At 44.0% G+C, this 22,980-nt stretch overlaps 1 protein-coding gene and 1 long non-coding RNA gene across 8 annotated transcripts in view; one reads left to right on the top strand and one right to left on the bottom strand.

Moving 5' to 3' along the window:
- The window catches only part of LOC144474182 (phosphatase and actin regulator 2), a 346,798-nt gene that overhangs the window by 319,055 nt on the left and 4,763 nt on the right, over window positions 1-22,980 (bottom strand). For 2 of the 7 annotated variants that reach the window (XM_078188820.1, XM_078188824.1), the window contains exons 1-2: window positions 4,510-5,373; window positions 1,267-2,297 (exon numbers count right to left, since the gene is read on the bottom strand). The exons of 2 other annotated variants lie outside the window; for them this stretch is intronic. In XM_078188820.1, the coding sequence (XP_078044946.1) occupies window positions 1,267-1,573 (307 nt within the window). In that variant the 5' untranslated portion in view covers window positions 1,574-2,297; window positions 4,510-5,373. Of the gene's footprint in view, window positions 1-1,266; window positions 2,298-4,480; window positions 5,380-22,980 lie in introns of those variants that run through there. 3 more of the 7 variants (XM_078188821.1, XM_078188819.1, XM_078188817.1) reach the window with 3 other exon arrangements.
- LOC144474186 (uncharacterized) lies at window positions 5,553-10,572 on the top strand. The gene is made up of 4 exons (XR_013494708.1): window positions 5,553-5,765; window positions 7,500-7,910; window positions 8,357-8,391; window positions 8,475-10,572. It is a non-coding gene; the product is annotated as an uncharacterized LOC144474186 (long non-coding RNA).

Here is a 22,980-nt window from a genome sequence, read left to right as displayed (position 1 = left end):
GGCTCCGAGGAAGTAAACGGAAGCGCGTAAGATCGGGGGAAAAAACCACGTGTGCCCGGAGCACTGTACTCCTTAGGGTTTGTTTACAAGAAGGTTCCTCTCGCGATCGCTCTCGACACTGCGGTGTCGCTTATCGGAGTCGCGCGCCGCTGCCACCCCTGTCGTTCGCTCTTTTCCGCGAGCTCCAACCCCTAAATCGCGCCCCGCCGCTCTCGGGCGCACGCATCGAGCCGGTCGCAGATTACGCGCGCAGCTGCCGTGCGTCGGAAGAACGCCGATAATGGACGGCAATTGATATCGATTATTGTCGCGCGTACCGTCGAAACCGTGAGAGAGCCGTGCCACTGCAATTTACCCGACCCGTAAGATCGTGACCGAACTTGGGGGAATTCTCCGGCTGTTCGACGCTCTTCGGGGGCTGTCGAGTGGCTCGTAACGAGAACCGGGTGTTTCTGTTCACTGAACGATAATGTTTAGCGTAACTAACACTCGATTGGGTCGGGTAACGAGATGCCCCGGGTCCTTAGGAGCTTTACGCTTCTCCCGACTGCTCGCTCGTCTTTGCCAGATGAAATCTCTCGCAGCTTCCGCGGGGAAGTCTGCAGATTCTACGCTCTTTGATCAGGCCAGACCAATCGCTAAGTCTAGTTTGGTATGTGTCTGAACGAGGGGGCTGTATCGAATTTATGGGATTGGTAGAAATACGGGCTTTCGGCTATTTTGCGATAACCATTTAATGGAATTTGACCTACTTTATATAACTTCTCGCTTCCTTCGTAATTTTTCTTTTTCTATTTGTTGTTACTTCAATTTTACTGTATTTATTATGGATTTTATTTTTATAGATTAATTTGTAATAGTTACTGTTATATAGAATCGTTAATAGCTATTTTAAACCTAGTTTTAAGGTAGTAACACGTTTTTCAGTTATTGCATAACAGTGATCCGTAAATTTTGATATACATCGACAGATTAACTAATCCTTTTGGGATGATAAATAAAAGAAAGAAAAATTAAATAGATTGTTCCCTATTATAAAAATTCATCCCTGATAAAATTAATTATCTTGGTTCCTATTTCATCCCCTAGTTTGTTTTTTGTTGCATCACCTCTTTATGCTACTTGCGCGACACAAAATCGTATCACGAAAGCCTTCTCCATATAAATAAACAGATACCTTATTACTAATATTATTCTTATAATGTAAAATCATCGTCCAGATGCACAACCATATAACTCCATAAAAAACTAGCCCATGGCACTCACCAATAACAGTGTTGGCCGCGACTTCCTTCGCGGCGGCCGCGGCGGCGGCGGGTCCGTGGGCCAAAAAATCGCTGAGAGACAACGACGACGCGATGATCTGTCGCTTCTCCTCAAAATTCAAGTAATCCAGACTGTTGCTCCTCTGCGGGCCCGCCACTATAGTGACCGTCTTGGTCGCGTGATGATGATGATGGTGGTGCTGCTGATGGAGATTGTTCTCCGTCGACAGGTTGTTCGTTTTCTCGTTGTTGCCTTCGTTGGCGCCGGTGCTGGGCACCAGATAGACGCCGCTGACCCTTATGGACATGGTCGAGGAACGATCCTTGAAACGGCCGCGTTTCTTCCTCCTCCAGGGGCTGAGGATCGCGACGAGGCCCGGCAACGAAGCTACCGGGTGGTGATGGTGGTGGTGGTGCTGGTCGTCTGGCACATCCTGACCACTGCCCGGTCGAGAGGTCGGCTCGCGTCGCTTGTTACCGCGAAGCAGCTCCACGGCTCAGGGTTTGCTGCTCTCTGGCACGCCGAGGAAATTGATTGGGTTCCCCTAGGAAGCACCGGGGAACGCGGGCTACCGCATGCGTGGGGGCCCGATCGGTTACGCGGCACTCTGTTTCTGTTTCACGGTCTGCGGCCGATGATCTCCGAGGGACATCGATATCGCCCCGTCCACGAAGGGCGATTTAGTCGTTTGTTTATTGTCTTCCGTATGATTGGCCGTTGGCCGGTAGAAAACGCGGGTACAAGTCTAAGATGGCAGGATTTTTCGTGGACCGGATTCTCATTATATCACGTCGACCATCGTTCGATCATTCGCCGATCCGACGCTGAGACCTTGACCGGCCGTGACATCGGCGCGCCCCGGCGAGCCTATCCTCCTGTTTCTCTTTTATGGCACTCGGTATGGTGTGTGTCTGTATTTATGTGTGTGTATGCACGGAAGATCGTGGATCCGATGCCGGTTATTTACAGCTACGTTGACCCTGACGTTTTTCGTCGGGGGTCACGCCAAGGTTGACGCTCGATGAACCGTCCTGCGCAATAGCAACTTGGTAAAGACAACCCGACCACCGTCGGGCATTGTTAACTCGGGAGGCAGCCGCAAACCACCGTCGTGTCCCTCGGACACCGAAACGCGACTCTACCGGACCCCATGGCCCACCGCTTCCAGAATTACAGGCCTTTTAATTGCACCCGGGACACAATGATACATTGCGCTCTCCGCAGAGCGGAAATCGCGTCCGGTTCGAATTTGGTGCCTTTGATTCTTTCTAATTCGCTATTAGGTATGGGTCCTTCAATCTATATAATTTTATATAGCTTGTTGCTTTTTACAACATAATTTTATTCCACCATTTCTATTGCTAAATGTCTACATCGATCATTCTAACAAACTTCGCATTTTCCTTAAAATTGTTGACACTAGAAGAACCTCTTTATATCTCCTCGATTCAAACATACTAAAATTATACAAATGGCTGAGACGTCAAAACAAAGTCATTCTTGCCATTCACATAAATCACGGTCGCGTTTACTCTACGGTGGATATAGCGTTACGTTACTGTTTTTTAATCGAAGAAACCTCAATATCTGCCCTTGGAAACGCTCAAGTTTTTTATGTGGCCCGTGTTTACGTTTGAAGTCGCGTGGCCTATACGATACCGTTGATTAAGCATAACCGCCGATACAAGCAATGAAATCTTTATGGTGCCGTTCTCGAGAAGTTTTTCAGACTCTCAATTTGTTTTTCTGGTTCTGGTTCTCGCGGTTGATTCCACGAGCTGACCACGTTAAAAAACCGGATGACTCATGAATATGCCATCACGCCCGGCCGACGAGACTCTTTCATCCGTCGCGATAGAGATACGTCAAGATTGGCAGCGGAGCTTTTCTTTTTATACGTCAGAATGACGTAGACGGTGAATCAGACACGAGCTACTTAAATACTCATTACGTATAATTATTTCGTGGAATATTTATTTCGATATTCTCTTTGAATAACTCTTACGAGAATCGTTGAGCAAACGATTGCTAATAATGAGGAAATGTCCTTAAAAATTTCTCGTGAGAAGCGAAGAATAAAAAATGCTAGAAATGTTTAGTGTAGTTCCAAGATCGAATATTTCAATCTTCAAACGTAAACATAAGGGTGCTACGACTATCAAGATTTAGTGACAAGTGAGTATGACATTAACGGTGTTCTAATAATAACAGGGCGACGCTTTCGACATTTTTCCAGCGAGATCTCGGTCGGTATACCGATAAACAAGCCGAGAGTGGAATGAAACACCACCGTACTCGAACCGGACGGAAACAAGGTTATAGGGCGGGCAATAATAACGATACTTCCCCGAGAGCAACCCTAACCTAACCTGTACAGGCCGTAACGAAAACCGTTGCAGACGCCGGGGCAGTCTAGACGGCGGAGCGCGGACTGTTCTCTTTACGCGGAAAGAAAAATACCCGCGCGGAACAACCAAAACATTACGTAAAATATAATAAACGTCCCGGCGGGTACGCGGATGGGAGGGCGTCAAACACGAAGCCGGTTGATTCTCTCATACGTAACCTCAAACATCCGGTCACGATACACGCGACGGCCGCCCGTAAAAATACCATCGCCCGTCCGTAATTCCGCGCTAACGACTCCGGACTCTCTTAAATAAATTATCGCGTGGAATCGACTCTGCGCGACACAGATCTCCGTGCCATAAACGATCCGATTTGCTCCGGGAAGATAAAGAACACGGAGCTGTGTTTACACGCGTCGTTCACGGCTTTATCGTGCGACGATTACAATCGAAATGACGCAACTGGCATCAATTTAGTCAAAAGACGTTGCGCGTCTTCGTGAAATTCGTTTACCAGATATCGCATTTATTAACACTACGGGCATCTTTCACTTATTCATGAACCACGATGTTGCACAGCGGAGGAAGCTATTTCACGGTCGATGTGGCCAACCCCCCTACCGGAAGTGACTCAAAAAAGTTACTAATGTCTTTGTTTGCCAGGTTACGACTGGTGCCGCGCGAAAAACTCGAGCTCGATATTTCCGCGAGAGTCGTACGTAGAGAAACCTTTTTAGAGAGTGGAGGTATTCGAGCTTACGGGGGATGTGGAATTCCATATTTTTCACAGGGAGTAACGTGTCGGGGGTAGGCACGGTGGGCCACGGGAGCCGGTAGAGACGCTTTTCGTGGCGGTGGGCGCGTACCGAGCACGGAATGCGTATCGTCGACGTACTTTGACGATTCCTCGGAGGGCAGTGGTGTATGGCTCGGTTTTTGGCAGGTCTCGGTCGTCGCGCCGAGCACGGTGTATCCGTTAACGTCTCGCGGACGTTGCGGCGCACCGGGTGACGATACACGGCTGGCGACGCCACTCCTTCACGGGACACCTGTGTGCCTCTCGTAGCTGGTGCAGGTGAGAGGAGAGCGAGACGGAGAGAGAAAGGACGCAACGATTATAAACACAGAAGCACATACTACATACGGCTGGTACGCACAGGGAGGAAGCGATCGTGAGAGATAGAGAGAGAGACAGAGAGAGACACTGGTCGAAGGAGGGCTATATTTTCATTCTAGCCAGGCACAGAACTTGCGTAAAAAAAGGCACGGCCGCCACGGGTGAACTCCGTCGAACTGAACACGAGAGAGGCACGAAGCACGGGCACGGCCGGGGGACGGCCGGGTGTAACGGCGAGAGAACGGTTATCACGACAACACACGGCACCGCGACGCCGACGTCGGCATCGGCGTATCCCGCGACGTCGAAAAAACCACGCGCGCACACGAAACTTGACACACACGCTCTCTACCCGGCCCTCCGACGAGAGAGAGAGAGAGAGACACTGAGAGAAGCAAAACGCGAGGAGAGGCCGACGTCCCGCCGCTCGGCGGTGTTGGATCCCGTGGAACAAACGAACAACGGCTCGCGGCGGTGGCACCGGTACACGGATCGGGCCGGTTCGACCGTGGACGGATTCGCGACGGAATTAATTACGACTGCGCCCGATGCAACACGTAAAAAAGCACACGGAGCCGAGCGAAACGGCCGATGAACGTGAACGACGACCGCGCCACGAAACACACACCGAGCGAGGCTCGTGAACACTGAGGGCGGCCATGCGATCGCAGCGCCGCGACGCGACGCCAGACCTAACCAAACGCGAACACGAGACAACAAGCTGGTGTGCCTGCCTGCCTGCCTGCCGCCTGCTTGCTTGCTTGCTTGCTTGCCCTGACTGCCTACCTGCCCACGACGAATGGGGGAAAGTGAACCTGCTATAGTGGCTTCGTCGTAATTTTTCATCAATGAATCCTCCGCAACCCGGCTACGCGAGTACGCTCGATACACGGCAGAAATAAACAGTTCGGACAAATTCTCTCCTACGGTCGCTCGCAGAACTATTAGGGTGTCCGATGAGTTTGGTAGAAATTAGAGTGTAATTTATTTAGAATTAAATGAAGAATAATCTATTATTTTCTGTGATGTACAAGGTACGAATTTTCGTTGTGTGAACGAATTTGTGGTAAGAGAAATATAAATCTCTATACTTCGTTTAGGACAATATTTGTTGCTGAATTTTTATCGACAGAAATATCTTATTTTAAGCAATATTGTTTTGATATCACAAGTGAATAATAATGACAAGTGAAATTTCGAATAACAGGTACTAAAAATATTAATCAGAACAGTTTTATTTAATACTGATAATATATCAAAAAGACATTCTCCTGCTTTTCCTTTTTCTTAAATTGCGTCATGGTAACTTCAACAGTTCACAATTCGTCCTAATCGTTCTATAAAGAAACGAACGCATTGTCACGGGACACTGTTTCACAGCGTTTCATAATTTCGATTGTGAAACGTTTCTGTCATTATCTCGCAGATAAAAGCCTCTGGACTTCTGTCACTCTGGAATTAATTAACGCAATTACAAACTATTTAATCTCATGGTACAAGAACTAGATCAAAGAGCGGTCAGACAATTATTTACTTTCCCAGTTATTATTTATAATTATCTACAGAACAATTTCCACATTGCTCAATGCAATATTTGCTATAAAATATGACATATATTATGTATTATAATATAGAAAAATATTTTTATTCAAAAATATTACACAGTACTTAAAAACAGAGTGATTTTAAAATATCTATAAGTTAAATATAAATGGTATTATTATTTCAAATATTTTAAATCTTTATTGACGAAAAGATTTAACTTCGAGACAGCAAAGCTATAATAACAACTGATTTGTTTGCCTGAAATTGCGCTTGCATCAAAGTATGATTGCTTGAACAGGTACACAGACATTTACTGTACCCAAAGAATAACTAATTGGTACATCCAAATCGGCCACTTATACTGTCAAACACACTGCGTCTGAGACGCAGCAAACGCCACGGAAACGATGACATAACCGACACTCCGGTTCCCCTCCCATCCGAGCACAATACGTGGCCACGATCTCGAATCTTTATCGCCCTCGCTCCGCGCACATCCGCGCGCACGTTCTTTTGTCCGGCTAATTGCGGAAAATTATAGATTTCATTGGAATGCCGTTTCCCACTTTATATTACGCTCCAAAAATGCCAGCCGTGACTCATGCCCGCGATCTTTGAACGCATGCGACGATGATTGCAGACAACGGAGTCACGCGAACACGCGTCCATACGTCTCTATAAGCTGCACGCGCACACTATCGCGTATCCGAGAATAATATCTCGTTAACTGTTCCGTCAGTTTTTCCACATCGGTCTAAAGTCTCCGTTTAACGCTGAACACACAGAGCTCGAACTGTAGCTACGTGTTTTGCTTTAGAAGAATGGACTTTTGAAGACTGGATTTATTTAGGCTTTTTGCCATTTCTAATTATAATTTATGCTTCAATCGTGATATCCGTTCAATAATTTCCTATGTAAATGTCTTTATAATATAACAAATTTTCTAACAAAAATTGTGGAATGGGTCATTTTGATCGACTTGGTAGATTTAGGTTTATTTCAACCCTTTGCACTCGAGTGGTGACTCTGTGACACCACAAAGATTATTATCATCATAGTTCATATCATCATAGTTCAAGAGTTATAGAGTATAATAGTTAAAGAGTAGTTAAAGAGTTGTTGCAAGGGTAATTGTTACACAAATTACGGGACAGATATTTCACGCACAAAGTGCACTTTGTTACACAAAATCGAGACACTGTAAATCAAACGAATTATTTCAGATATAAAATCGTTTCGAGGGCGAAAAAGGGTCGGCGTCTCGCGTCAAGGAAACACAGTCCCGTGAACGGAGGGAATCGCTATCGCCATTCCACGGCTGACAAAGGCGCATACTTCCGTGGAACGCCGAATTCGAGTGTTCACTCGATCCGGAAAGTGCTCAAGCTTTAATTAGTCGCATTCATTCGGACCCCGGGCCGTTAATGAAATTCCGATGCGGGGAGCCTAATTAAAAGTTCCTGCGCAATCCGGGAATCGTTGTTTCCCGGATTGTCGCACCCCTCCCCCACCCCCCGGCCATTGTCCGCGGATCTTCATCATCGGCCGAAAACGATCGCGGAGTGCTCGTAAACGTAGCGCGAATAATAATTAATCGCTGAGAAGTGACATCTTGCGTTTCGAAGGGGAAAAAGGTACATTAATGATAGTATATTATAAATATGTAATAAATATATAATAGTAGAAAATACTTAACAGTTCTTAGATTACAGTTTCTCAGTGATAAATTAACAGTCATAATACATTTTACGTTTTGAAAAGAAAAAGATATGTTGATATTAATATATGTAGATGCTTTGGAGGATATTATGTGTGAGAAGATATTTCTACAATTTTTAGAATCCTCGATATAACAATACATAGGAATAAAAGAAGTATTTAAATCGTTGCAGCAATTCGCTCTGAGCAAAAAATAGTTCCTTGTCAAAGAATTCTTGAAATATTTTGATCTTGATTTAACTGATATTCTGACAAAAGGAAATAATTTTGCAACGATCTAAAATAGTTACAAAATGAATAACATATTGCTTCAAGTTATCTTATCCTAGATAAATTATATTAAATACTGAAATAATTACAGAATAAAATGGGACGTTCAATCTTCGACTGCAAAAGGTAAAAAAACAAAGTGCAGTCCTTATTACTTAATAACTGCACTATTTTCATAATTAACTATTGCTACCATTATTGACTTTCAGGTGTCTCTTTCGCTAAAAACCCAGCATTCACCAGCGAATTTCGCTGAAAAATGGCAACCCTGAGGAACCATTCAGACTGGACCACCAGCGATCGAACCCTTTCACAAAGAACGTATCCATTGGATGTCCGTCGGATGTTCACCCCGTTGACGGCTGGGATCGGCCGTCGAACAAGGCGCGAACATTCGAACCGGGTATCCGCAACACGGGTGCGTGATGCGGACCACGTGGTATTTCCGAGGCGTCTAGACTCCCTAATTTAAACCGACTCCGCGGATCTACCGGGCGTTTCGGCCCCGTCTAGCCGCTGTCACAACGAACGACTGAAATATGAGAAACACTTTAGAGCCCCGCGGGCCCCCGCCGACTACCGGATGAACAGCGCGGATTTTTCCGCGGTGATCGGGAAACAAAGGAACAGGCGTACGCACTCGATGCCCCGGAGGGCGCTGTTGAAAGGAAATTGAACCTCGTTCGGGCTTCAACCGCTACTCGAAATCAATCCCTTCTCCCGTTTAACGTTCTCGAAATCGTCATCTTTTGTGCGCTACTATTTCAGGGAATTTTTTGCGAGAAATTGCTCGTCAATCCGTTCGGTGTACAGTTTGTATAATAAGTACTATAGTTTGAGGGTTGTTCGTTGTTGGTGATATACTTTGATATATTCAGGGATGAATTTTTATTGTTTCAAAATTGTTTTAAAATTGCTTAAAATTTAATTGTTTCCTTTCTTATTTTATTCGACGAGGTTTTGTTGGCATTGTTGAGGGATTCTGTGATAAACGGTGTTGGTTAAATATTGGTTTTTCGACTTTCGAATTTCACACCATTCCGCAAAACCAGCGAAACACATTCATCCAACACAGTTCAGCTATTTTTATCTCCTGGGTCTCTTTATAATCTAAATCCAACGAAACATCGCATAAACTCTCCATTCGTCTTCGCATTTTCAGCAAATCGTAAATTACCAAATCTGGCGCACGTCATCCGGTCACATAACCCACCGAATCCTTGTCGCCTAAATTCCGCTACGGTTGCAAGCATTCCGCAATCGACAAAAAGTCGCGATTCCCGAACGATGTCATCCTCCCCTCCGTCCCCTTAAAAGAGAGCCGCGGCGATTAAAACGGAACGCGGAGAAACTTTTACAGCGGCGTCGCCCGGACAAGCGTAGATACGAATCGAATCGCCGTGTTCGAAAATAGAACGGAAACGGCATTATGCTGTGCAGTTTGCTAACCGGGGGCTTCCATCCTTTACGCTCGATCACGGCTTCCGAGGGAACGCGAGCGCGGAAAGTAGCGGAAACTGCCGCCGAGACGATGCATTTATTGGCACCGGCCCAGTGTCGGCTACTCTTCTCCAGCGGCCCGCGTCTCGCCGCATTGTAATTGTGTGTTTCCGCGTGTGTGCGCGCGGAGAGAGACAACGGACATCCGCGGAGAGAGAGAGAGACAACAGACATTTGCGCGAAGATGCGCCGCGGAATCTTGAAGCGGCTGCGTCGCGGCTCGCTTCGACGGTCAAAGTACTTCCGTGCTACTACGAACGGCAAAGGGGGCGACGGTGATATTAAGTCAGGTATGAACTACCCTCTGACCCGATCCATCGATCGCGACGAATTAAGGGCAATCCACCGGATAAGACGGTTCAGGTGAGATCGGGGCTTACGACTAGCCGGTCTGCGAGGATCGCTTTGCTTTCGTCCGCGGACGGTTCGATGGACTTGCGATATGTATCATGTGCAAGCTGCGTATTGACGTGTTCTCTATATTTTGGATGATTTAGTGTGTCGAGGAACTTTTGTAAGGTCGTCGGAATCTTTGAATTAGGAGACATTTTTACATGGCTGTCGCAAGTGCAATGAATGTTTGCGAAGCTTTTGTTCGATATTGGTTTAGAGAACGGTGATTGTAGCTGAAGGTATAATTTGTGCTGTGAAATATTTTTGTTAGTTTTATAGCTATGTTGAGCGATGGTATTGTGTATTATGTTATAATGTAGTTATAAAAGGAATTCTAGAAATTTTAACTGGGTATTGTATTTCTTGCTGCGAGTATTGCCCTCTGATAAAATCTAAAGTAAAAGATTTACAAAAATTCAGGCTATAATTGTATATTGTATAATATATTAATTATAAAATGTACAATAATTACCTTACCATTACTTTACCTTATTACTTTTAGCATTTATAAATTTTATAAATTTATTTTTACCTCTTATAAACATAAGAAAAATATAACCATTCGTATTACCATTACAATATTCATCTCAAGAATATACCTAATTTGTTTCTCAATTTTTCTTAATGTACCTTCACAGTCTCGATAACCGCAAATAAACTTCATTCGTAATCCTAGCATTAAATAAAGATTTAAAAGATTGAAAAACTGGGATCTCGTTAACCGCGCTGAAAATCTCATTGAAATTTAATCTAGCATTAACAGACTGCGCAACAAAGACCGGTCCCCGCGCATTCGTGATTCCGCCGGTTTATGGTTCAAAGGCAACTCGTGCGCACACATACACGCGGCTTTGGGAAGGGGGGAATGGCCATAGAGACTCGTGCGCTTTCTACATGGTCTCCATAGAAGCGCGTGTGCCAGCCGATCCGCAACGGAATCACGTGATTTATCCGAATAGAAAATATTCGAACTGCGACCGACACACACACACACACACATGCACATACGCACACCGGCACGGTTCGCGCGCGCGCTCTATAATTATCCGGGGTACGTTGCGACCGATTCTAGGAAGCGTTCGTGCCAAGCCGAACGCCGCCCGCTTAACTGTATTATTAATTGCAATAAGGAGCGGAGGCCCAGTGTCTTCACGCTGACCCGAATTATTGGACAATTTCCAATTAAGTGGCGGGGATATGGTGTAATTAAGGCGAAGCGACGGTGCATCGCCGCGGCGGTGAACCGCGAGTCGTCCACTACCGCCGCCGCCACCGGTGGTGGTGGTAGTGGTAGTGGTAGCGGCCTGTTGTTTCAATTTACGTTTTCCCGTGCTTTTACGGCTGCCCGAATCCAATCTAGCTGCGACGAGCAGTCGGAAACTGCCCGGCCTGCGACTATCCGCTGCCAGGAAATCATTTTCTCGTAATTCCTGCGTGTGGGATACCGTGATTTTCCTACCGTCGACGCGTGTCCGATGCGGTTCTAATCGTTAGACACAGTGCGTTGGTTGCCATAATTGAGGGAATTAAATGTGTACGGTGCTGTGGTAATGAGAAAAGAATTTGGAAAAACTGTAATGGTTTCGTCTATTTTATTTCGATTTAATTTAGAATTTATTTGGATTTTATTTCGATTTTATTTCGACTTTATTTTGACTTTTGCAGATTTTCTTTAAGTGTTCTTTAGATTTGCTTTAAATGTTCTTCAGATTTTCTTTTAATATTCTTTAGATTTTCTTTAAATATTCCTCAAAATGTTATTTAAGTTATTGAAAGAAGAAATGAACTTGTATTTAAGAAATTAAAAAATTTTAAAACTCAAAGAATCTAAGTAGATTAATAGCTAAGCAAGATAATCACAAATTCCTGAACGTCAACTAACATAGCCAAAGTATCTTATAAATATTAAATAATATTCATTTCATTCACAACAAAAAATTGGTTGTTGGACACTCTTAGACTGGACGTTCGGCCTGTTCGTAAACTCCAGGTGGAAATGTCACAACATTTGATCTTCCTTTGCAACGAATCCACTAATCTGTTGTGTAGAAAAGTTGATGTGTGCAGTTTGCAAAGGTGGTAAAGTTATGAAAGAAGAGATGATTTGTTGACCTCGACGAAGAAAGAAGAGACTCTACAGAGGTAACACGCTATGAAAAATCGCTTGTGAATGAAAAGAGAGAAGAGTAGTAATATTGTGTACAAGAAAGAAGTGCAGCGTCGTGGCGGTCACCCATCCATCCTGTGAACGTGACCGAGCACCGCTTCACTACGAAAGCGACTAGCTTAAGACGAAACCGTGAGGCCAACATCATCATAAAAGAGTTCTTTCCATTCTTTATTTAAACTGAACTCTTTAATTATAAAAATGGTAGGTTATTAAATTTTCTGAATAAAAATGTTTAATAAGTAACGCTTTGACGTATTTTTAAGTATATTTAAGTTCATAGATAGTAGTGATTCTTTAATTTTCAGGATTATAGGATTGTATAGCTTGAAATTCAGTTCATAACCTATTCTTTTTGTTCAGATTATTTGTTAATAAGATTATTCTCGATGTTTAACGTTCTTTCGTTTAATTTCCACTTTTAACTGATTATATGCTTTCTGTATTATTATATACAAATATAGCTCGTCACTCAATTATTATTGTAAAATTCTTTCTCTCTGTTTGCAGCATAGGATTCGTTAGTTCTATATATAAATAAATAAACAAAGGAAGAAATAAAAAAGAAATAAAAACCGAAAGAAAAAAAGAATTAAACGAATGAACGAACGAACGAACAAATAAACAATCGACGAACGAACGAACGAACAAACAAACAAACAAAGAAATAAAAGAACAAAGAAAAATATGAACACGTGACTTCGTAGATGCTCGACGTCACGCAAAGAGTTAAAATAAGTTCGAGACACGTTCGGCATTAATTTTCGAGGCCGTCGAACGCAACCGTTCGCCGCTTGCCAATAATAAAACAGCATAACAGTCACGCGTCCAGCGATATCGCAGAGTTGCATCGCGAACGGGCGATCAACTCTAAGAAAAGGCGAGCAGAGAGCATTGCTACATATGTCTCGCGCGATACCCAAGCTGCGAATCGTCTCGTTGACCAATCCGAGGCGGCTAAGACGTCTTTCGACGCGATAATGACAGGAAATTAGTGGCGGCCGAGGTGGCGGACGATGTCGGGCGACGCAATGAAGAGATCGCTTTCCTTATTAACCCTTTGTACTACGATTCCTTTCACGCTGCGTTGATATCAGCATTTATCCTTGCTATTTTCAGAAAAAGTACCAGACAATTTTTGTTCTATTGTCCTTATGCACTTTTGTTTCTAAGATAACAGAAGAATTTATTTCTATTTCGGTGTGGAAGAAATTAATAATATTTATATTTAGTAGAGTTTGCATAAAACCTTCACTACGAGTTTGACACGTTATTATAGTGCAAGGGGTTAACCCTCTCAAGATATTTTTTATACCATCAAAGTTTAAATTTTAAAAAATTGTTAAATAGTGAAACTATTTTGAAGTAACTTACTGTATTTTATATGATGCACTTACTGCATTTATTACAATATTACAATGTGAAATAATGATGTTAGGATATTAAAATTATTCTAGTGTTAAACCGATAAATCCAGGAACGTACCATCAGACTTCCACTTACGAAAAAAGAAATGAGAAAAAGAAAAAGAAGAAACAGTCCTCCAACACAAAAGATTTCCGATAAGTGTGGTTAACGTCGAACAATGGCCTGGCACACGGTCGGTAGGCCTCGGCGCGGTTATGTTGTATCGTGATAAATGGAAATTTCATACGGCGCCTGTTAGCGCGCCGCCGTAAACAATTACCGACGATTCCGCGTTGTAAACGGCTAATTGGATTTTACGATATTATAACCGGAATTACGGCGGAATTATTCGTCTGTTTAATTTCGAAAGAAGAATACGACAACATAAATAAATATATAGATATATACATATACATATAGATATATAATTATTCGCGGCTGTATGAATAATTTATGGTCAATTACACCAATTACGCCGTAAAGTAACATTGTGTTACATCGGGCCGTGTTTGGATAAACTCCGAGCCACGGTTACGCGCCATCCACCCCTAATTACACGTATGAAATCGTAGATTGGCCCGAGGAGGGGCTCCCGTACGCAAACACTGTCTCGAGCAGCTCTCTCGATTGTTTTTAATTACGTCGCGGAAACAATCTGGAGGCTGGCGCGCTTCTTCGCGGTTTTAATAAAGTCGTTGCCGGGAAATTGAATTTCTTTTCTCGTTACGGGTGGGAGGAGTGGGTGAGAGAGAGAGAGAGAGAGAGAGAGAGAGAGAGAGAGATAAATAGAGATAGCTATAGATAGAGATAGCAATAGATAGAGATAACAATAGATAGAGATAGAAATAAATAGAGATAGCAATAGATAGAGATAGCAATAGATAGAGATAGAAATAGATAGAGATAGCAATAGATATAGATAGCAATAGATAGAGATAGCAATAGATAGAGATAGAAATAGATAGAGATAGCAATAGATAGAGATAGCAATAGATAGAGATAGCAATAGATAGAGATAGAAATAGATAGAGATAGAGATAAATAGTGATAGAAATAAATAGAGATAGAAATAAATAGAGATAGCAATAGATAGACATAGAGAATTGGATAGAGAAAGCTAGAGACAGAGATAGAGAAAGGTAGATAGAGAAATATAGGGATAGAGATAGAGATAGATAGAGATAGGGAGATATAGAGAAAAAGCGAGAAGGAGACAGACAGAGAGACAGTGAGTGAGAGAGGGAGAGATCGCGTCGGCGGGGAAAGTTTAATCCCTTTATTGTCGCGGTATTACCGTACCGGTAATCCCGATACAAAGCGGCCCGCAATATAATCACGGCCGCGGGAGAAAAAGGGCCGGGCGGACATTAGTAACGGATAAAGGGTATTCTAACATCCGGTCGCACAATATCGTCGCCGCTCGACGACTTCATAAATGTAAGTGCCAGTCTCCTCGGATTAACCTAATGGAATAAATTACACGGAGCAGCGGCTCCTAGGAGGCTCCACGGCGACGACTACGTCGCGGGCCCGACCCGGCCCGACCCGACTTCCACCAGACATCGTCAGACACTACCAGACTCTACCAGACACCGTCAGATACCGCCAGACTTCACTGGATAGCGTCAGATAGCGTCAGACACCGTCAGCTCGAATCTCATTATCCTCCGCTTTTTCGCGACCGTCTTTCTCGACTAATGAACGAACGGATCCGAGGACCCCGGATCCGCGACACTTCGCGCCGCGACTCCCCAGGGCCCCCGTCGTCCAACGGAGGACCAAAAGGCGAATTAAAGTTTCATCATCCGGATCGGGGAAGTGTGTACCCCTGCCGAGCGCCGCGCGGGGCTCTCGAGGATATATGTAACGATTCCCACGGGCGTATCCGACAGTTTTTCGAATTCCGTATGCAGCCCGGAAAGTGCGTGCCGACTTCGATCGGCTTTTATCGCCAGGCGAACGGTTTCCATGGTGCTCTTCTTTAATGGGACGTCGCCATTGTTTCGCCGGCACAATGGCCGATCCTGCACGAAAATTGGAGCGTTGGAGCGTTTCGAAGAGAAATGGAGAAATTAGAATGAGAATTGCAACGGGAGATTTTTGACTCGGGATCGCGTGTCAGGGATGTCAGCTATTCTTAGCATAATAGCATAATGCTATAAACCATACCTTGACATAACTCATATAATAACACTTTAATAAAATTCTAATATTCTATCATAATATTCTAAACCATAACCTTGACAAAACTCCTAACACTATAACCTCATATACTACAGCATCCCCGTGCCCTTTTTGGGAGGACGTTCTCCAAACGCTGACGCCGAGCGGCTGACAGATCTAAACTCGGCGCCGCGTACAATGCGACTGGCGAAACGACGCGGCGCTGCGAGAGTGAAATAAACCGGTCGGCTAGATCGCTTTGGCTTAGCGAAGAAAGATGTCAAAGAGAAACCGTGCGGAGGTGCTGTTGCCCATAATTAACCGCCTAGAAAGCGACGACTCCTTACGCTCGATTTGACAGCGCGCGATCGACGCTTTCGTGCAACTTTGCTATGGCCCGTAGGAGCCCCGTTCAAAGCCCAGGCAAAGCCGTTACCAATAACGATCGAGCGGCGACGGCGACGGCGACGGCGACGACGAGACACGAGGCGAGCCAGCAGGCAGAGCGATCGCGATGATAAATTTCACGGGTCTCTCGGCGGCGTGCTCGCGATTACATGCTCTGTTTTGCATCGCGGCGAGAACCGGTCGAAAATTTTCGAAGTTGAACGAATCTCCGCGCGGGGGATTTGTTAACCGGGAAGAATGGTTGCGAACCTCCCTCTCTCTCTCTCTCTCTCTCTCTCTTTCTCTCTTTCTCTCTCGTGTGCCGTTATTAAATGTTAAAGTTTCGTCTACGCCGTAACCGTTCATTATGCCTCGAAGAGGATACGCGCGGTATCGACCCTGCTCGTTCTTCCGTGCCCGCGCGCGCCCTTCACCCGTGAAAACCGTGCCTCGGTTGCCGTTCTGTATAGACGCGCGCCGGGAGATTGTTAATTAGAGGACATTTATTCTGGTAATTCCGATCGCTCTTTGTTTAGCCACTCGATAGACCCTTTCTCTACGGCGCGGCACGAGCTTTTTCTGCGGCGAGACGCGATACCCAATTTGCTTCCACCGGTTCTCCTGACTGCGTCGTTCAAGAATTTATTGTACACGTTGCTGCAATTTACTGTAAATTTTACTGTTTTTTAGTTTCTTTCCAGGTTGGTTTTAGTTTCTTTCTAGGTTAGTATCAGTTTCTTTCTAGGTTAGTTTTAGTTTCTTTCTAGGTTGGTATTAGTTCTTTTCTAGGTTAGTTTCAGTTTCTTTCCAGTTTGGTTCGAATTTCTTTTACCGACTTTGCGAAAATAGTTTCAAGTGGCAGAGAACAAGAGAACGTTGTAGTTAAATTTAATTTGTTTGAACATGTTACAATAAAAATGAATTTTCAAGATTGGTCAGAAATTAGTATCAAGGTTATGTGTGCGGCGCTCAACGTATTAATTCACCTATAATATATAAATAGTATTAATATATAGTATTAAATATATAATATATAAATAGAAAGTATTAATTTTTTAACAATTTCAAAAATTTGAATTTTCTCTTTTCGAAAAACTACAACAGCTCTACAGCACACGACTCTTAATAAATAAAATCACAGCGCGAATATAAAGATAATATACCTCCTATTGTTCCTTGCAAATTTGATCAGCTACCAGTACATAAAAATCCATAGCCTATCGACGACTAACAAATTTAAAATTGCTCATTATGTATTAAATTCGACAAAAGTGTTCCCACCGCGCCGCGTCGAAGAAAATTTGTAATACGCTCGGCTATCAATTGTTTACATAAGTCGACAGTCTAAAGTGATTTAATTGCCGTTCGCTGATGGGACAAATCATCGTACGGAGAAACAAGAAAATAGATTAATTGGAGATCAAGGAGAAATCGTCTCTCCGGGGAAAAGACTCGTCGCAAACAAAACGATGAGAACGCCGTTCGTAAACAATTAAAGATCGGTCCTATTAATACGTTCTTTATTAATTAATCTCCCGTCGTTCGTATCGAATCATTCCTACTCGTTGATTCGTCGCAACCAACTTGATTCGTCGACAAAGTATCCCAGATTTGTTTGTAAAACAAGCGGGGCGTTTTAGTTGGCCGCGATCGGTTCAGCCGGTGGAATTAATAATCGCTCGAAATCCGCGGGACACCGGTCGGTTTCCCTCCCCGGTTTAGCAGCCACGGTATATCTGACCATGCAGAAGGTTACGAGTGCATAACGATCTCGTGGAATGCGGCACAAGAAGCGCGCGACACGGCGTGTTATGTGGCAACCGGTTTGAAATATCTCGCGTCTCGCGGCGGCTCTAGGCCGACGCGAAATAAAGAAACTACGAATTCCGTGTTTGCATGTCAATGAAACACTCGGCGGTGCCCTGTGGACGGACGACGAGACGGATCGGGTCGTTACTAGAAAATATCGGGTGCCCGATACCACGGCTTAATAAAAGGAATAAAAGGATGTTCCGACGACAGACGAACGGAACAATTCTTCGCGTTGGTCAGCGAACGAAGTTTACGAGACTCGTTCTCACTAATTCGCGATTCTATGGGATGTTCTTCGTGACGAATCATCGAATCGCATTTTCGCGAGCTGTACTCACTAATTTAACCGTTTGCGGTCGAATGGCGACTCTAAAAATTATCATGCCACGTTTTAAAATAATGCTTATCAAATTTACTAATATTTAAAAAAATTATTAAGAGCTATTATCTGTTACATAAGTAATAAAATTCAATTTTATAATGTATAAAATGCTCCGGGTTATATAAAATCGAAACGCTGTAAGTCTGAAGAAATATTTTTGATTTTTAATTAAAATGGCTCCGGCTGCAAAGGGGTTAACTCGCAACTCTATGGGATAATCGCGATTTTCTTACGTTGCAATTACAGACTGCGTCTACGCGAATTCGTGGTATTTCCGAGTTATTAATCCTTTTACGAATTCATATAAATCGACTACTATTATAATAATATTATGTATACATATATAACGTACGTTATCTAATAATATAAATGTTCATAAGCGCTGGTAGGGTTAACTTATCGCGTCAAAAACCAGAAATATTATTTTCAATGTACCAGGCGGAACAGCTTCGAGCGCAAAGGGTTAAATGTCGCGACGTCTGCTCGCGGTCCGGAGTTTCCATATTTTTCGGATCGATTCACGAGCCGGATTTCGACGCAACAGGAAGAGTAGTTCGGCCGAACAGTTCTACGGGAAATTACAGTAGGAGGGAGGAGAGAGAGAGAGAGAGAGGGGGGAGGGATTAGGCGAGCGCAATTTCCAGCGGGCAGGAATTCTATTTAATAGCCCGTTGCAGAATTCATTCTGCAAACGAAGTTTTCCGGTCGGCCTTTATGAACCCTCGCGCGCCGGTATGGCCGTTCTTTTGGACTCGCCGGTACTATTTACCTTCGGCGAGAACGAAACTAGTTCCGCGGCGCGCGCCCGCGCTATAATATCGTCCCGGAAACTATTTCAATAACGGGGTAGCTTCCGCGCGACGCTGAAAATTGCGGCTATGTTTCTGTCGAGGTTTTTCTTTTCCCCCCCCCCCCCCCCACGGTGACTTTTCGACGGAGTCGAATAATTCGCGGTGATCGAAGCATGAGAACGCGAGGCATCGGATGAACGCAAATTTTACAACAGTGTAAAGGGTTAGACATTTAAGGAAATAAAATTTACAGCAAGACGGCTTTTGTAGACTCGTCTAAAAAAATATGGATCCCAAACGCGTATTTTTCAGGACAAGAGAACCGTCGCTCTAGGATTTTAACCCCATACAAATCCCATAGGCTAGAGAATAGTATAAATACCGTCCTCGATCTCGTGACTTTTACTGTTTCGCTGATTCTTGCAAATTAATTTTTCCCGATTAATTCCCGCGATTGCAACAAGATTTTCCTAAGAATTTTCTTGCGACGAAGTTAGTATTATTGCAGTATTGTTGCCGGAAATGATAGGCACAGTAATCAAAGGGGAGCAGTGTCGTAAATTAATGAATGAATGGGACGGATGCCTGCAGAGTGTTTGGGACTTTGTGAACGGCTTCCAGTAACCTGAGCTCACTGTTTAGGTTCCTCGAAGTCCTGCGTAGCTAACAGATAGAGCGCTAGTGAGTGAGTCAGTCAGCCAGTGAGAGAAAGAGAAAGAGAGAAAGAGAGAGCGTGGGAGAAGAGTGAGATGAGTAAAAGTGAGATGAGTGATAGAAAGATAGCGAGTGACATATAGTGTAAGAGAGAGAGAGAGAGAGAGAGAGAGAAAAAGAGAGAGAGAGAGGCAGAGAAAGAGAGAGGGGCAGAGGAAAGGGAGAACTAAGAGGACGAGAAAGAGAAAGAGAGAAAGAAGGAGAGTAAGGAAGTAGCCAACAAAATACAATACAGCCAATATCCAACCGATTGTCTTCGGCTAATTCCATCGAAACATCGGCGCCGCGTTCGCGAAGCGCAGCCCGATTACCAGAGTTCCGAAATTCTCCCACTGACACGAAATCATCGAAGTGGATCGCGCGGATTTGCCGCGATCAGCTGCGGAATCCCGTTGAGATCCGAGTGTGTCCCAAACATTTTAAAGGATTACACCGAATCCCTATTAGGTCGTGCGCGGGTGCTGGGCCGCGATTTTCTGGCCGCCGGGAAAGTTCGCGAAGCGAAAAGCAAACTTCCGCGGCGAATACGCGCGCGAACGCGGCAATACCGGCCCGTTCCGCTTTGTACAGGGCTTTTCAATAGGGACGGGCCGATGTTGACAGCCTGTAGCGGCCATGTTGCTTCGAATGCGTCGATTAACCCTTTGCACTCGAAGCCATTTTAACTGTAAACCTAAAATAACTTTTCTGGCTTCTAGTGTTAAATACCTCGTGCGCAGCCCATTTTATTCCATTTGAAAATCGACCCGCTCTTACTGGAAACCCCTATATTTGCCTGTCGCGCGGAAGAGCCACTTTAGAGGACAAACATTTCGAGGCTCTCCGCGGCGTTCTTGGGCGTCACGACGCCGAGTAGTGCGCGTCCGTTCGCCATCGCCATTCGACGAGAGAGTATTTTTCTTTTATTCGAGACGACGCTCATCGGGGGCCGCCGCAATAGGCTAGGCGAGAGAGAGAGAGAGAGAGAGAGAGAGAGAGAGAAGCACTTCCGGTTCTGAATGCGGCAGCCGAGGCTCAACCCGGCCCGGCCCGGACCGGTTGAAAAGGAAAACGAGAGTGACGCTGGATGACTACGATTTTCCACGGACCGTCACGGCGACGGTTACGTAACAATGAGGCGTCGCGGCGCTGGAGCCGCCCCCGACAACGGATCTATCTCTGTTCCCGCACGGCTCGCCGGCTTCGAGTAGACTTTCGTGCCACCACCGCGGCTCCAACGAGCGTGTTTCAATGGGTTTTATATCGTCGTGGATTAGGCGTGACATTGGCAGGGGCGCGGAAAATTTCCTGGGGAAATGTTTCCGTGCAACGCGTCCCGTTCGAACCAGGGGCAACGCGGCGCCGATAAAATCCTATTTTCTGCGGCGCGATGGACGCTTTGATATTAGATTTTATCGGGTCTGCACTGACTCGATTTTCGCCTCTTTTACTGTAATATGTATCTTGGTAATGCGTACACTAAATACTTATTTATTTTAGTTACATGTTTTATTGGTTATGTTAGATAAATTAATAGTAAGTTTGATAAATTAATAGTAAGGTAGATAGATTAATAATAAGTTAGATCAATTAATAGTAATATAGATAAATTAATAGTAAGTTAGATCAATTAATACTAAGTTAGACAAATTGAAATGAATACTAATTTAGATAAATTTATTACTAAGTTAGATAAATTAATACTCGGTTAAATAAATTAATACTGAATCAAACAAATTAATACTCAGTTAAATAAATGAATACTGAGTTAGATAAATTAATTACTAACTCAGACAACTCCGTAATGGAATAAGCGAGATTCCTTAAACAGCGTTTATACCTCTACAATACAGTTTATACATCCGCGCAGCAATCACTGAAGCGAATAAAATGATCTTGTACCGAGACCGTAAGTACATCGAATAGATTTCTTGGCAAGAGAGCACGGAAATTCGCGAAGTTAACTGGTATCGAAGCGCGCTGGCAACCATAACATTTGGATTCGGATTACCCCGCTGTATCGGCGATACAAAATCAGCGGAACGAAGCGGGAGAAAAATATTTAAACGTGAAATCCGACTATTTTTGGAGCCGCTTCGAATGGGAATATTATTTAAAAACTTTTTCGCCGTCCGACGAAATGCTCTCGTTATTTACGGTTGCGCCCACGGAATAAAAATATACCATTTAATATTTACCGGTTCTTGCTTGATTCCCGCCGCGAATTTTTTTTTTTTTTTTTTTTTTTTAATAAAACTTCATGAAAAATGCTCGGCAGCGATAACAAAAATATTCGATATTCGCGAGGCTTGGAGAACAGAATTATCGAGCAACGTTGGCCGTGAATATTTTAGCAACGGCTGGCCTAGAGAACGATCGAATACGTTGCCGGATGTTGCTGTCGGCCGGTGCTGCAACATAATCCGCTGTTCTCATCCCTCCGCGTGAGGGCGCATACGAAATTCCGACGTAGTCGCGGCGTATCGGTGTCCGCGGAATATTGGCGTACGAAACGGCTCGTTGAAATGCAAAGAACAATGCGGAATAAAATATTAGGACTGAAGGGTGTCGTCGATCTTCTTCGCTGAACTTGGACAGAGATATTGTTCATAAGATTGTTAGTTTTAACCCCTTGAAATATAATTACGTGTTAGACTCTCGACAAAGATTTCATGCAAGGATCTACTATGATATGGATGATATTATTAATTTTTTCTATATTTATTAAAAAATTCAAGATTAAATCGTAAAAATATTCAAAATTAATTGTAAAAAAATTCAAGATCAAATTGTAAGATATTCAACATTAAATTGTAAAGAATTTAAAATTAAATTGTACAAAATTCATGATTAAATTCGGGAGAACCAAAGTGAGAAAGAGAGAGAGAGATAGAGGATAGAGAGAGAGAGCGTCAGTCAATTCTCCACATATTTATTCGTCCGCCTCGCAGCGGCACTATCACAGACGCACGGTCGCCAGAGAACGGGTTGCACGCGGTGGCATCCAACGAGCAGTTGCG

The sequence above is a fragment of the Augochlora pura genome, chromosome 8, assembly GCF_028453695.1.
Source record: "Augochlora pura isolate Apur16 chromosome 8, APUR_v2.2.1, whole genome shotgun sequence".
NCBI classification, from domain to species: Eukaryota; Metazoa; Arthropoda; class Insecta; order Hymenoptera; family Halictidae; genus Augochlora; species Augochlora pura.
The sequence above is the reverse complement of the archived record's forward strand: the minus strand, read 5'-3'. Positions and strand labels throughout refer to the sequence as shown.